Source organism: Corythoichthys intestinalis, chromosome 11, assembly GCF_030265065.1.
Source record: "Corythoichthys intestinalis isolate RoL2023-P3 chromosome 11, ASM3026506v1, whole genome shotgun sequence".
Taxonomy (NCBI): domain Eukaryota; kingdom Metazoa; phylum Chordata; class Actinopteri; order Syngnathiformes; family Syngnathidae; genus Corythoichthys; species Corythoichthys intestinalis.
This window is the reverse complement of record NC_080405.1, coordinates 53,533,199-53,549,364: the sequence shown is the minus strand read 5'-3', so window position 1 is coordinate 53,549,364 and position 16,166 is coordinate 53,533,199. Positions and strand designations below refer to the sequence as shown.

Genomic DNA, 16,166 nt, shown 5'->3' with positions numbered 1-16,166 from the left:
GGTCAAAATGAATGCCTGCATCGACTCCACTCACTTGTCACTGCCTCTTAACTCTATATATGCTTAGAACGGTGCCATTGTAGTCTGTTTGCGGCAATGCATGAGTGGGTCGCTCCGTGCATGCGTTAAATATTTAAACATGATTAATTAAAAAATGTAATTACTGCCCGTTAACGCAATAAATTTGACAGCCCTAGTTGTGCCTTATGTTGGTTCAACATGTGTGCTTTATGTTAAAAGAACACAATTGCTTAATACTGAATGAAAGCAATTTAATCAGGTGCAAATTATGTATTTCTTTAATGTCGGTTCAACATGTATTTTGAGGTGAACATGAGTGCCTTATGTTGGCTCAACATGTGTTCTTTATGTTAAAAGGACACAATTGCTAAATGCTGAGGGAAAGCAATATTATCAGGTGCAAATTCTTTCCATAATTTTTTTATGTCAGTTCAACGCCCCATTTTTTTGAGTGTACTAATTCTCCCACTTTTAGAAGAAATAACATTAGTATGGAACGGCGCTGCCCCCAAGCGGCCTCATTGTAATCTGTTCAAGACAATGTGTGAGCGGGTCATTCAGTGCATGCGTTAATTGCGTCAAATATTTTAAGTAGGGCTGTCAAACGATTAAAATTTTTAATCGAGTTAATTACAGCTTAAAAATTAATTAATCGCAATTAATCGCAATACAAACCATCTATAAAATATGCCATATTTTTCTGTAAATTATATATATATTCTGCAAAATAAATTGTTGGAATGGAAAGATAAGACACAAGATGGATATATACATTCAACATACGGTACATAAGGACTGTAGTGGGCATTTCACTCTACTGTCATTTAAATCTGTCTGTGCTGTCCTCACTCCAACGCGTCTACTTTTTCCAAAGCTAGACAGCTAGTGAACGACGCCTTAATAATCAGACTTCTTCCTTTTTCATCTGATTTATTAATGAAATAGCTTCAAACCATTGTCCCCTTTAGACCGTCGTAAAACTACAAAAAAAAGTACACAAGCATTGCATTAGCAACAACGTTAGCTTAGCACGCTATACAGGTTCACTAAACATAAACAAAGAGCGTCTCATACAAAAAATATAACATTTCGCTTATTAACATAATATGTACATTCTTTACAACAACCATACTTACGGACAAATTTTGTCCAAGGATCATATAAGCATAACATTACAATGCAGGCGTCCGCCCGAGACGTCGTGCAGCCATATTGAACTGGCAAGTAAACAATAAACTATGTTGCAAAGCGACCACAAGAGTTCGCTGTTAGACAGCACAAAAAGCCTTGCTGTAAAACTTACCTAAAGGCAGAATACTGTCTGAGCGGGACATGTGCGTTAATTGCGTCAAATATTTTAACGTGATTAATTTAAAAAATTAATTACCGCGCGTTAACGCGATCATTTTGACAGCCCTAATTTTAACGTGATTAATTTAAAAAATTAATTAACGCCCGTTAATGCGATAATTTTGACAGCTCTAAAAAAAATATTTGACATCAAATAATGTGTGTCACAATTATTAGCACCCTTGGTGTTAATACTTTGTACAACCCCCTTTTGCCAACAAAACAAGGTCTGGGGACTGAGATGGCCATGGGAGGAGCTTGATTTTGTGTCTGGTGAACCATTTGTGTGTAGATTTGGCCATATGTTTAGGGTCATTGTCTTGCTGAAAGACCCAGTGATGACCCATCTTCAGCTTTCGGGCAGAGGGCAACAGATTTTGATTCAAAATGTCCTGGTATTTCAAAGGATTCATGAAGCCATTCACCCTAACAAGGTTCCCAGGGCCTTTGGAAGCGAAACAGCCCCACAGCATCACTGACCCACCCCCATACTTCACAGTAGGTATGAGGTGCTTTTCAGCATGCACATCTTTCGTGGCACGCCAGATCAACTTAGAGTGTTTGTTGCCAAAAAGCTCAATCTTGGTCTCATCTGACCAAAACACACGGTCCCAGTTGAAGCCTGGGACCGTGTGTATTTTTGTGTGAAACCTTTCCATTAAGGTCCCATATTATTTGAATTTTTAAAAAATATTAGAAGTTAAAAAACACATCTTTTTCAGGGGTGCCAATTAGACATGTGCCGGTTACCGGTTTCATGGTTTACCGTGGTGTGAAAACATCGCGGTTTCAAAACCACTAAAATTTTCCGTCATACCTTAGTACGGTACTCGCTATTTTTCATGTGCCAAAATGCAGCCGAAGTGGCTTGGTGCGGCACCGCTCACCCCTTCCCGTTTGTTGCCGAGAGTGTCACTAAACAGCCAGCAAACCCAAAAACAAATCCTCCAAACACAAGGCGTACTTTTCTTCAATTTATTGAGCTCTCAAATCGTGGTGAAATATACAAATAAATACATTTAAAACGTTGTACAATTGTATTTTTCCACGTGTGATTGGGTTCAACAGGATAGCAGTAGCACCATTAAAAAGTTCGCCAAAAACAAAACGCACATTTTCCTTTAAAATTCAATATAGAGCCTACCCACGTACCACGTGCTCGCTGTATGGTTCCGCCCACTTGTCCGTCAAAACATAGTGTTAACCTGTTACGGCTACGTACATTTCTCCTATTTACGGCGTGTTTTTCTGCTCCTTAACATTAATAATCAAAATGGTGAAGGCGTGAGTGGCTGTTGGTTGCACTAACAGAGAAGATGGAAGGAGAGACTTGAAGTTTTACCGTATTCCGAGGGATCCAAAGAGGAGAGCGAAATGGACGGCTGCAATTCGACGTGAAAACTGGACACCAAAAAATCACCACAGACTATGTAGTAGTCATTTTATATCCGGTAAGATGCATTTAATATATATTTAGAGGGTTTTGGCCTGACAACCACAATTAAGATCATTGCTAGGCTAATCGCCGACAACATACGACGTAGTATGACATAGTTTCAAATTCAAGATGTTTGTGACTTCCCTTTCTTCCACCATCGTTATTTTTTGAATAATATTTAGCTGGTACCAAGTGAAAGAAACTGGCCTCGTCTACGGGGCTGACAAATAACCACAATTAAGATCATTGCTAGGCTAATCGCCGACAACATACGACGTAGTACGACATAGTTTCAAATTCAAGATGTTTGTGACTTCCCTTTCTTCCACCATCGTTATTTTTTGAATAATATTTAGCTGGTACCAAGTGAAAGAAACTGGCCTCGTCTACGGGGCTGACAAATAACCACAATTAAGATCATTGCTAGGCTAATCGCCGACAACATACACGTATGTATGTAGTGAGTGCTATCGCTAAACCATATAAACATTAAAAGCCCTAGCTCCATTGACAAATGACATGAAATACATTAGACTTGACAGTGGATGTTAGCAAGAACAAAAGATTTTGAATTGAAAATTTCGTAACTCACCTTCCGAGCACAAGATTCCTGCCGAATTTTCGTGTACGAGGACCTGTTTCACCCAACCAGCAACGTAGCATTTATAAGCCTCCAAGCTCTTAAAGATTTTCAAACTTTCGTGAGAATAGGCTGATTTTGTGTGGACAAGATAGTTGTAAATATCAGGGTCAGGCAGAGACGGTGAAGGCAGCCGGTCAAAAATCATCGATCTAGGCATCAAATATGGATCTGGCGACTGTATAGAACGAAGCTTTTCCACATAACGCCTTTTATGCAACAGATCCAGTGAGTTTGCTGCATCAGAAAGCACCGGGTCTTCCATGAAATGCATTTTAAATTCCGCCATCAATTGAAAACAATGCTAATACAGAGTCAAAATGACGGACAAGTGGGCGGAACCATACAGCGAGCACGTGGTACGTGGGTAGGCTCTATACAAACTAACTAAAACTTACAAAGACGAATGTTAGCCTAGGCTAAACTGGGAGAGCAGCTTGGTCGACGTTTTATGTCTCACAGCCGCTGAGTGAGAGAAAAGCTTGAATGAAGGGGGGAAAGAAAAAGAATCACGTCAAAGATCGCTAATTGAGAGAGGAGGTCTCACTCCTCACTTTTTTTTATTTATTTATTTTTTTAGATGAAACCTTTCCTCAACAATATTTACATTTTAACTAATTTATAAAACTAACTTATACATTTTTAACTAACTTATGAATGCTTTGTTCTTTTTAACACAAAGGCATGGCATCATGTAGACTAGAGTTGACACAGTGGCTGAAAATGGAGAAACTTCACTTGAGCTTCCCCCCTCAAAAAAAAGTCACACAGTATATATTTTTAATTTTATTTAGAAGTGTTTTTACTTTTTATAGCAATTATTTTGTTCTTACTCTAATATTGAGCAACTTGAGCTGTGGCTGTGGGTATAGTCTAGGTTCTATTTATTTTAGTTTTATATAATATTTGGTATTTTTTGTTAATTTATTTATTTTCACATTATATTCATGTTCCAATTTGCAAATATGTTTTGAAAAAATCCTGTTCAATGGATTTTTAAATTTTTTTTTTAAACCCATACATCTCAAAATTTTGGAGCTATAATTGCAATACCGTGATACCGTGAAACCGCGGTATTTTTGCTCACGGTTATCGTACCGTGAAAATCTCATACCGGCACATGCCTAGTGCCAATAATTAGAGGGCACTGTAATTTGCCGGATGACACTTAATGACAAAGATGCCTTCAAATATATATATATTTTTTTAATTACATGTTTTTCAAAGTCTTTTACTACATACCTCATGCCACTCAGCCTGCATTGCAGCGCTTCAGATTTGAACATTAAAACGTCCGTGCTAATTTATTTTTCTGTTACTGTTCCAGTTGTTTCATTAATTGCTAGTTGTGCTATTCAGTTTGTTGTTATGTGATGATTGTCGTTTCGTTTTGATAACCCTGAGTTTGATTAACCTTTGATTTAATTACCTGCTATTACTCGTCTTTGGTTGTGAAGTGGGTGGAAGCCTGTTCTTCTGCTAACATATTATAAGCAGGAATTAATCTTCCCTGCTTTATGACAAACTATATTTGTACTATATCAATGCGTATCATGACGTCTTGTATCATGCTGCGAAATGCTATTTTGTCCCAAATCTATTCACTATTGTATTTTTCCTAATTTGTGGGCCTACACCATTTTTCCAAGTGAACTAAATTCAACCTCTAAACTTTTATACTCATAGCTGGAATTAATATGTCAATAAAGTAATAATAGAGGAAGAGATGTGTACAGATTGTGCACTTAATGTGGGAGAACGTGTTTGCCAACATTCATGAGAAGGAAGTTTGTGCTAATTAAGTGACGAGTCGGGCAAAGTGCGGCAGTTGAGAAAGCTTGGCTTTTTTTTTTTTTTCCAAATCCTTTTGTAATGGGTACATTTACGTAGTTGGACATACCTCATGCTAGTTTAGTAACAGTTGGTAAGCATTTTTTATTGTTGTGGGGATGTTTTGCAAAAAACAAAGGTCCCAATACATACGTAATATTTCTACTGTTTTGACGAATGTTTTTCCATGCAGCCCACACACTCTGACAGAATTATGAAACGTTCCAAAAATTTGCACGACGCAGTGTTTTTTGTTGTTGTTGTTTTTTTAACGGAGCGCCAAAAGCAACATCGACAGAAATAAAATGCATTTAAGCAATCTGGTGCACACCAGAAACAATTTGACGCGCACCACATTGTTGCTAGTGCGCACCACAAACTCTGTTTAGTAAACATTAGCATTATATAGCATTTAAGCTAGTGGACTTTAGAATAGAATAGCCCTTTATTGTCATTATACGGTTGTACAATGAAATTGTGGAGCATCTCCCTTTAAAGTGCAGGACAAGTAAAAAATCTCGAAAGTGGCTTGCAAGAATAAGATAATAAAACTTAAATAAACATGAAATATGTATGAGGTAGTCCGATGTTCAGGCAAATAATTGAAGTAGCAACAGTTGACAGTGAAGGCATTGAATATTGCAGATTAATATTGCACGTAAATAAGTATTGCACATATGAATAGAAGTTAAGTAGCAGTTCTGATCTAGACTGTTTTACGTTCATATCTAGAGAAATTCCTCGATTTAAGTATTTATTTACAAGAATTTTCACTTTAAAAAGGTCGTAGTTTTGTGATGGCCACCATGTTGGGTGTTGTCCATACACAATAGCGTAACTTTACATTCAAATAATCAGGTCATTTTCGGCCAACTGACTGTTTTTTGGCTAAAAAAAAAAAAATAGTAATTTAGACATTTCTGCGTACATACAAAGAAAATCGACTTTTATGTGTTTTATGTAGGGCTGCAACGATTAATCGATTAACTCAAGTAATTCGATTAGAAAAAATATTCTAATTAAATTGGGGTGGCCGATTATTTGTTTAATTAAAGTGGCGTTGTAATGATTTGTTTTGGAAGTGTTTGCATTGTTTTATTGATTTGGGTGGATACACTGCCATCTAGTGGTGACAGTGAACGCGACATACCTTAGTTCACATGGCTGAATCCAGCTGCTCCCTGTAAAGTTTTTATTTGAGCTAATGTGTTTTTTTTTTTTTTTTTATGCATTCGTAATTTAGTTTAAAGTTTAGTTTATATTTAGCCTTTGTTGTGGGAATATGTGTTCAAACTATTTGTTAAGAGCATTGTTAAAAAAGTTATTTTATAGCATTTAAGCTAGTGGACTTTTGCTATGTAAGTTAGCCAATTGTTGTAAACATTAGCATTATATAGCATTTAAGATAGTGGCCTTTTGCTATGCAAGTTAGCCACTTGTTGTAAACATTAGCATTTTATAGCATTTAAGATGGCGGAATATAGGTGAGTATCTCTCTTTTGGCAATTATTTTTTTGGGGGGGGTGATTTTTATTCATCTAGTGTAAACATTATTAGTAGTAGTAAACATTATACAGCATTAAGCTAGCGGGTTTTTGCTATGCAAGTCAGCCAGTTGTTGTAAACGTTAGCATTTTATAGCATTTAAGCTAGCGGATTATAGGTGATTATCTCTCCATTTGGTAATTACTTTTTTGGGGGTGGAGGGGGGGGATTTTTATTCATCTAGTGTAAAATCTAAAATCTAATCTAAAACAGCCAAGTTTAGTTGTACTTGTGTAAAAAATGATTAATCAGGATTTTATGAAGGAACGACCATGAATTTTTTGCTGCCGCTGCTCATGGAGACTCATAAATATGCCTAAGGGAGGAGCCTGTTTTAGTTTTAGGTCGCTAGCGGCTTTGATTTTGAAAATATTTAAATTTTAAGTTTTTGAAAACAGGCCCCCAACGGAGGGGCCCAGTTTACCGTCAACTGATAGTGAAATCTGTGGCTGAACACAGTTGTGTTGTGTTTTTGCAGTGACTCTGATGATCATCACACAAATCTCCGTCATATACGGGGCCCTGGTATGCAGCGTGCTAGCCATCGAGATCCGCTACGACGACTACAAAGTGCGCTTCCGGGTACCCGCTTACCTGTGCATGATCCTGTGGCGAGGGCTGGAGATCTCCACGCGCATCACCGCTCTGGTCCTCATGAGCACGGCGCTCACCCACTGGGTTATCCTGGTGGGCATGGCCAACCTTCTCTTCTTCTTCTTCTTGCCCTGGGCTGAATTCTGGGCCAAGAAGGGCTCCTTGGCCCAGGACGTGGAGAAGAACTTCTCCAAATTGGGCACGGTGGTGGTGCTGTGCCTCTTCACGCTGCTCTACGCATGCATCAACGTTTTCTGCTGGTCGGCCGTGCAGCTGGACCTCGGCCACGCCGAGCTCATCGACCGCAAGCAACGCTGGGACCGGCTGGCCATGTACTACGGCGCGCGTTTCGCCGAGAACCTTCTGCTCATCACGCTGTGGTACTTCTTCAAGTCGGACTTCTACGAGTACGTCTGCGCGCCGCTGCTGGCCGTCCAGCTGGTCATCTGCTACAGCCTGGCCGTGCTCTTCATGCTGATCTTCTATCAGTTCTTCCACCCGTGCCGAAGCCTCTTTCATTACAACATCCATGACTGCTTGAGGTGCGTCTGCTGCCGGCCAGTGGCGGGACAGAACACCGGGCGGGCCGGGAAAATGGCTCCTTCCTACTCCACCGCCGCCACCATGGTGCTGATGCCCGACGAACCCCTCGGACTGCTGTCGGAAGACCCGGACGGCAACGCGGATCAGCAGGAGACGGCGATCCTGGACGATATTACGGAATATCCCTGAGATGCCGGTCGTAGGGACACCTGTATTATGTCGTTCCCAATGCGATTTCATGAAATCGGTCCGAGAAATTTGTTTAGCTATGCAGAAAAATTAAATGATCTTTCATTTGACGACAGAAGATAAGAAATGACGCAGCTATTTTGTTGTTGTTTTTGTTTGGGTACGCGCTGTATGGTGGAATATGTTCAGATTGTAGATAAAGGTCGACCGATATAGAATTTTCGAAGCCCGATTTATCTAAAAAAAAGCGAATGTCTTAAAGCAAGCTGTTTTTGAAAGGTACTTAAAACGCTCATTAGATAACTGTCCATATTCAAGGTTCATTTTTTCTAAGGCTAACTCCTTTGGTAACACTGGCCACTAGGTGGTGCAAAATTCCTATTAACAAAGAGAATCACCCATAGAGTGAACATAAGTTATTCTATTATATCGGCTGATTTTGAGCGATCTTGAAAAATGTCCAACTAACAGCCCGATATATCGGCCGACCTTTTAAAGAAAGATCATGACCAAAACAGGGAACATAGCGGGGGTGATCGGAGTTCACATATCGGCCCGATATATTGGCCGACCTTTATAAGAAAGATCATCACCCAAACAGGGTGATCGGAATTTGTGTATAAGCCCGGTATATCGGCCTTTCTTAAAGATCATCACCCAAACAGTGAACATAACCATTTTCTTGTCAGTCGACCTGAGCCGATATATCGGCCCACCTTCATGGCAAAGGTCACCCAAACTGTTATCCTGTTATATCGGCTGATTTTGAGCCATCTTGAAAAAAGTCCATCTATCAACCCGATATATCGGCTGACTTTTATAAGAAAGATCATCACCCAAACAGTAAAAAGGGTGACCTGAGTTCATATATCGGCCCGATATATCGGCCGACCTTTACTGTAAGTGATCTTATTATATCGGCTGATTTTGAGCTATCTTAAAAAGTTCGTCCCTCGGCCTGATTTATCGGTTGTCCTTCGTAAGAAAGATCCTAACCGTTTTCCTATCATGCAATCTGAGTTCATACTTCAGCCCGATATATCGGCCGACTTTTGTATGAAAGATCATCACCTAAACAGTGAACATAACCGTTTTCCTATCAGGCGATCTGAGATCATATTTCAGCCCGATATATCGGCCTTTCTTAAAGATCATCACCCAAACAGTGGACATAAGTTATTCTATTATATCAGCTGATGTCGGGCGGTTTTGAAAAAAGTCCCTCTATCGGCCTGATTTATCAGCCAACCTTTATAAGAACGATCATCATCCAAACAGTGAAAATATATCGGCCGACCTTTATTAGAAGGATCACCCAAACAGTGGACATATTCTATTATATCGGCTGATATCGGGCGATCTTTATAAGATCACCTAAACTAAGTTATTGTATGATATCTGCTGATTTCGGGTGTTCTTGAAAAAAGTCCATGTATCGACCCGATATATCGGCCGACCTTTATAAGAAAGAACATCACCCAAACAGCGAACATAACCAATTTTCTATCGTATCGGGCCATTTGAGTTCATATTTAGGCCCGATATATCAGTATATCAGTGAACGTAAGTTATTCTAGCTTCTATATTGGCTGATATTGGGCGAACTTCAACAAAGTTCATATATCGGCCGACCTTTATAAGAAAGATAACCCAAATTGTGAGTTATCATATGATGTTGCCTGATATCGGGTGTTCGTGGAAAAAAAAAACAGTCCATCTATCGGCTTGATATATCGGCCAACCTTTGTCAGAAAGATCATCACCCAAACAGGGGACATAAGTTATTCGATTATATCGGGCGATCTTGGAAAAAAAAAAAAATCAGTGTATCGGCCGACCTTTTTAAGAAAGATCAAATAAAAATCAATTTCAGAAAAAAAAATAAACTGTGAACATAAGTTATTCTATTATATTGGCTGATATCGGGCGATCTTGAAAAACGTTCAAATATCGACCCGATATATCGGCCGACCTTTTTTAGAAAGATCATCACCCAAACAGTGAACAGAGGTCATCCTATCATATCGGATGATATCGGGCGATCTTGGAAAAAAAGTCCATATATTGGCCCTATATATCGGTTGACCTTCAATTATTAATTGGAAGCGTTCCATTAGAATTAACCGGAAATTTAGGAAGGATGGCTAACTTGTGGTTGGCATATCTGCCTCAGTTTTAGGTTAGGGTTCCCTCTAGGGGTGTGACAATATATCGGTAAGGTGATACGCTATATCACAATACTTTATTTCACAATAAAGTCTATGTCCGTCAATGGCAGTAAATTTTCAGGTCAATTGCTGTTGATTGTTTTGTCACTTCCTGTTGATTTTGGGTCATTTATGGGTCACCATTTCGATATTTTGACGCACCCCTAGCAAGGTGGCGACTAAATTTTTACACTTGAATAGTTTTTATGGTAACTCACTGCATTGACTGCACTAGGCGTCCAATTAGGGGAAAGAATCGGGAGCTGCTGAAATGTCCCAGATTAATATGTGGAATATATTTGGATATATGGAACAATCCTGGGTTTACATAGTGCAGGTGTACCTACCGAAAAGAAATCATGTTCGTTGGACATTTATTTTGCTTGCCTTTCCTTCCCGAAGTGGATTTTGCACCCCCTCAAGAATGTAGCCTATATGGGACAAAGAGTGCCTTGAGAGCAGGTGCGCTATGGACACGAGCCAAAAAGTTCATCCGAACCCAGCCTTCGGAACCTCGCATCATCATACGGAAAGAGGACAAAGTCAGAGGAATTAGGTTTTCTCAGCCGGTTGTCGAACTGCTTCGACCGGCTGAGACGTGGCCTCGCCTTACTGAAACTGGTTTTGGGTCTAGGAGGAAAACGACAAGATCTGTGGGAAAGAGACCTATCGTTAGCCTCGTAGCATAATTGCCGAAATCATATTTCACTGGTTTTGGAAAACAAAACTACGAATACTGTACTGTTGTACAGTAGGACAAAAAAAAACATTTCCATTTAACCTGTGGCCAACTTGAAAGCTTTTACAAAGTGACAGAATGCAGATGGTATAGTATAGTATAAATATTATTATAGTACACGAATACGATACCAATACTGTACTAATAGTATAGTATAAGTATTAGTAATAGTTTAGTACTGGTATAAGTATCAGTATAGTATAAGTACAGTATTGTATAAGCAACTGTATAGTATAGTTGTAAGTATTAGCATGAGTTAATAGTATAAGTAATAGTTATAAGTATTGGTATAAGTATCAATATAGTATAAGTACAGTATTGTACAAGTAACAGTATAGTATAGTTATAAGTATTAGCATTAGTTAAGTCATATGTACAGTATAAGTAAACAAAAATAATACTTATAACTATACTATTATACTATATTAAGTATAACTATTATAACGACACTAATCATACTAATACTGTACTTTACTAATACTATACCTATATTAACGCTAATACTTACAACTATATTATTATACAGTACTATACTTACACTAATACTTATAACTATACCAATATTTATACTGTACGATACTAATACTTATAACTATACTAATGCTAATACTTATAACTTTCCTATACTGTTACTTATATCTGTACTATACTGTACATATACTGTAGTTATAAGTATTAGTAATAGTATAAGTATTAGTAATAGTTTAGTTTACTACATTACATTATCGTATAAGTAATAGTTATACTATACTGATACTTATACCAGTACTTATAAGTACAGTATTGTATAAGCAACTGTATGGTATAGATATAAGTATTAGCATTAGTTAATAGTATAAGTAATAGTTATAAGTATTGGTATAAGTATCAATATAGTATAAGTACAGTATTGTACAAGTAACAGTATAGTATAGTTATAAGTATTAGCATTAGTTAATAGTTATAAGTATAGTATAAGTAAACAAAAATAATATTTATAACTATACTATTATACTATAATAAGTATAACTATTCTTATAACGACACTAATCATACTAATACTGTACTTTATTATTACTAATACTATACCTATATTAACGCTAATACTTACAACTATATTATTATACAGTACTATACTTACACTAATGCACTAATGGGGTGGCGTGGCTCAGTGGTAGAGTAATTGTCCCCCAACCCGGAGGTTGTGGGTTCGATTCTTCACCCTGATGAACTCGTCTAAGTGTCCTTGAGCAAGACACTGAACCCCACGTTGCTCCTGGTGCTGCGTCACCAGTAGGTGGATGGTGAGATAGTGCAAAGCGCTTTGAGCGCCTTCAAAGGTGGAAAAGCGCTATATAAGCGTAACACCATTTACCATAATGCTTAACTATACCAATATTTATACTGTACGATACTAATACTTATAACTATACTAATGCTAATACTTTTAACTTTCCTATACTGTTACTTATATCTGTACTATACTGTACATATACTATTACTAATACTTATAACTATACTATTATACTGTACTAATACTTATAACTGTTCTTATAACTATACTTATACTATACTATAACTAATACTATACTATACCTATACTAACGCTAATACTTATAACATTACTTACGCTAATACTAATATACTGTACGATACTAAAAATACTATACTAATGCTAATGCTCATACGTTTACTATGCTAATAATGTAATACTAATACTATATCATACTATACTATACATAATTTTCATGTCACAATTTGGCCTAAAAAAAAAGACTTCAGCAATTATGCATTGAGGCTAACAATATGATTTTGACCTGAATGAGCAAATACATTTACAATTGTTGAACTAAGTCATTTTTTGTGGAAAAGCAGGGAAAATCGCTACTAAAAATAATTTGGGAGTTGACGGCTTCAGGGTGAAATTTTAAGATGATCATAAAATACAGATGAAATAAACTTGAGGCAAGTGACTATTTTTGGTCTTATAAAAAGCTTAACTTAAATACAATTACTGGTAATGAAGATCTTGCAATAGTTTTTTAAAATTATTATTATTGCTGTGATTTTTGGACTATACAGTAAGCTGCACCCACCAAATTTCACAACAAAATAGTAGTCATTTCTATATAAGCTGCACTGGACGATAAGCCGCAGGTTTATTCAGACCTAAACACTACAAAAAATTTTAACTGGGTACACAAAAAAACAACAACTTGATACCATTTTTGTAACTACTAAAAAAAGCTGTTTAATTAACTCTTTCAGTACACTCCAAAAATTATGGAAAATAACTTTTTTTGAGGTTTTGAGTAAGAACATCTAAACTATATTCGGAGGAGTTAGAAGTATTAACATCCAATTTACATTAACATTCAATTTATGCTCATCTTAAAACTTCCAAAGGAATCGCCGAATATTTCCCAACTTTTTCATAGTCGTGTACTGTAATGTAAAATGTTCCTGTAATTACTCATCCACTTGTCTACATTTCGTACACTGAGTCAGCTTCTAATTTCTCACCATTTTATTGTTTACTTTTTTTGTGGTCGGTGCCTTGATTGTATGAGTTGAAATTTTAATAAATTAAAAGAGTTTTTCCTAACCCTTTCATGCATGAGTTGAATGTTCTTGTTCTGTTCAAATTAGGGCTGTCAAAATTATCGCGTTTACGGGCGGTAATTAATTTTTTTAATTAGTCACGTTAAAATATTTCACGCAATTAACGCACATGCCCCGCTCAGATAGATTTAAATGACAGTACATTGAAATGCCCACTTGTTAATTGTGTTTTATGGAGTTTTGCTGCCCTCTGCTGGCGTTTGGGTTTGACTGATTTTATAGGCTTCAGCACCCCATGAGCATTGTGTAAGTAATTATTGACATCAACAATGGCGGGCTACTAGTTTATTTTTTGATTGAAAATTTTACAAATTTTATTAACACGAAAACATTAAGAGGGGTTTTAATATAAAATTTATATAAGTTGTACTAACATTTATCTTTTAAGAACTACAAGCGTTTCTATCCATGGATCGCTTTAACAGAATGTTAATAATTTTAATGCAATCTTGTTGATTTATTGTTATAATAAACAAATAGAGTCCTTATGTACCGCATGTTGAATGTATATATCCATCTTGTGTCCTATCTTTCCATTCCAACAATAATTTACAGAAATATATGGCATATTTTGTAGATGGTTTGAATTGCGATTAATTGCGATTAATTCATTTTCAAGATGTAATTAACTCGATTAAAAATTTTAATCGTTTGACAGCCCTAGTTCAAATAGAACAGGGGTCTCAAATTTGCGGCTCAGGGGTGAATTGTAAGCCACTGGTCAGTATTTTGTGGCCCCCATTTGACGTCTAATTGTTGTATTAGTATTAAAAAAATATATTACAGATGTGAATTAAATTTGGCGCAGAAAACTTTTAGTTTTCGGTTAAAAGGATGAAGATTTACCAGCGAAAAGTTTGAAGAACCTTAGTCCTCTTGTGAGGACGTAACCAAAACACAGCGAGCTAACGCTACTGGCCCACTGTCGCTTTTTTTCCACGACTTCCACACTCCGTCTGACAGTCACTGTTTCATCCGGTCGACTTCACTCGGCTTGGTCACCGCCAGAACTCTGCCCACTCGCCTGGCAGGTGACAGGAAGTGACCTATAAATGCCCCAAAATCTATAGTAAGTGACCCGTAATCAGAGGCGTTGCGTCCCATTAGGCCAGTGTTGTTCAATGATATTCTGTTACGCCCCCTTCTCACCCCAAATGATTGTCAGTACTTACAGTAGACAGCGCCAAACCTTTTTCTAAAAGAGGAAAGAAAGAAGTTAAGGAAGAACTTTTATTTTTTTTAGGCTTGTAATCAAGTATCAAAGCTCACAAAAGTCAAATAAAGCAAACTGTAGTAAACAAAATAGAATATAAATTAAACAATTGCCAGATTGGGGGCCCCCTAGTGGTCATGGGCCCTAAGCAGCTGCATAGTCTGCGTATAGGCTGGGCCGGCCCTGCCGCCCCCCCTCCCAACTCTCTGCCGCCACTGTAAATGTACTGTAGCATCATTTGTCTATAAAATTATTATTATATAAGTATACCTCTGCATAACATTGTGTCCTTTTTAATATTAAAGAATTTTGAAAATACACTCAATGTACATTTTTTGACCATTTGATACTGAAAAAAAAAAACAAAATCAATTAATAATCATAAATTCAAATTGATTCGCAACATTAACCCAAGAGGACAATATGCAAAACAATTAGACTGAAAAAACAAAAATTAAATAGAACATAAATGACCGTGTCATTGGCAGCAGGGCCGAAAACCAAAAATGGCAAAAAATTTTGCATTGTGGCATTTTTTTCCCACGTGGCATTTTTTTGTCATGTGGCAAATGTTTTTTGCAATGTGGCAAAAGTTTTTTGCCAAAGTGCATTTTTTTGCCATGTGGCAAATACCATTTTTGGTTCTCACTGTCTCTCGTGACTGGACGTAGAGAATTTTTATTTTTGCTGCAGGCAATATCAGCTTCTTTGCCCTGGTGTTGATTATTTTGCATTGAGCAACTTGGTATGCCACATTATGTGATGCTGACAGAGCTCGCTGGTTTACTGATGTAACACTGACAAGCAGCAGCACTGGTAGCAGGGCCGAAAACCAAAAGTGTATTTTGCCACATGGCATTTTTTTCCCCACGTGGCAAAAATGTTTTGCCATGTGGCAAAAGTTTTTCGCCATGTGGCATTTTTTTTTGCCATGTGGCAAATGCCACTTTTGGTTCTCGCTGTCTCTCATCATTGGACAGAGAGACGGACACTGACAAGCAGCAGTACTGGCAGCAGGGCCGAAAACCAAAAGTGTTTTTTCCCACGTGGCATTTTTTTCCCAAGTGGCAAAAATGTTTTGCCATGTGGCAAAAAAAAATTGCAATGTGGCAAAAGTTTTTTTGCCATGTGGCAAAGGTTTTTTTGCCATGTGGCATTTTTTTTTTTTGCCATGTGGCAAATACCACTTTTGGTTCTCGCTGTCTCTCGTCATTGGACAGAGAGACAGTTTTTATTTTTGCTGCAGGCAGTATCAG

The 16,166-nt window shown here is 37.5% G+C and overlaps 1 protein-coding gene across 1 annotated transcript in view; it reads left to right on the top strand.

The window, feature by feature from the left end:
- Window positions 1–14,255, top strand: part of xkrx (XK related X-linked) — a 44,180-nt gene extending 29,925 nt beyond the window's left edge. Inside the window, exon 3 of the mRNA XM_057850321.1 lies at window positions 7,303–14,255. Within this exon, the coding sequence (XP_057706304.1) occupies window positions 7,303–8,150 (848 nt within the window). The 3' untranslated portion in view covers window positions 8,151–14,255. The remainder of the gene's footprint in view (window positions 1–7,302) is intronic.
- The last annotated feature ends 1,911 nt before the right edge of the window (window positions 14,256–16,166 follow it).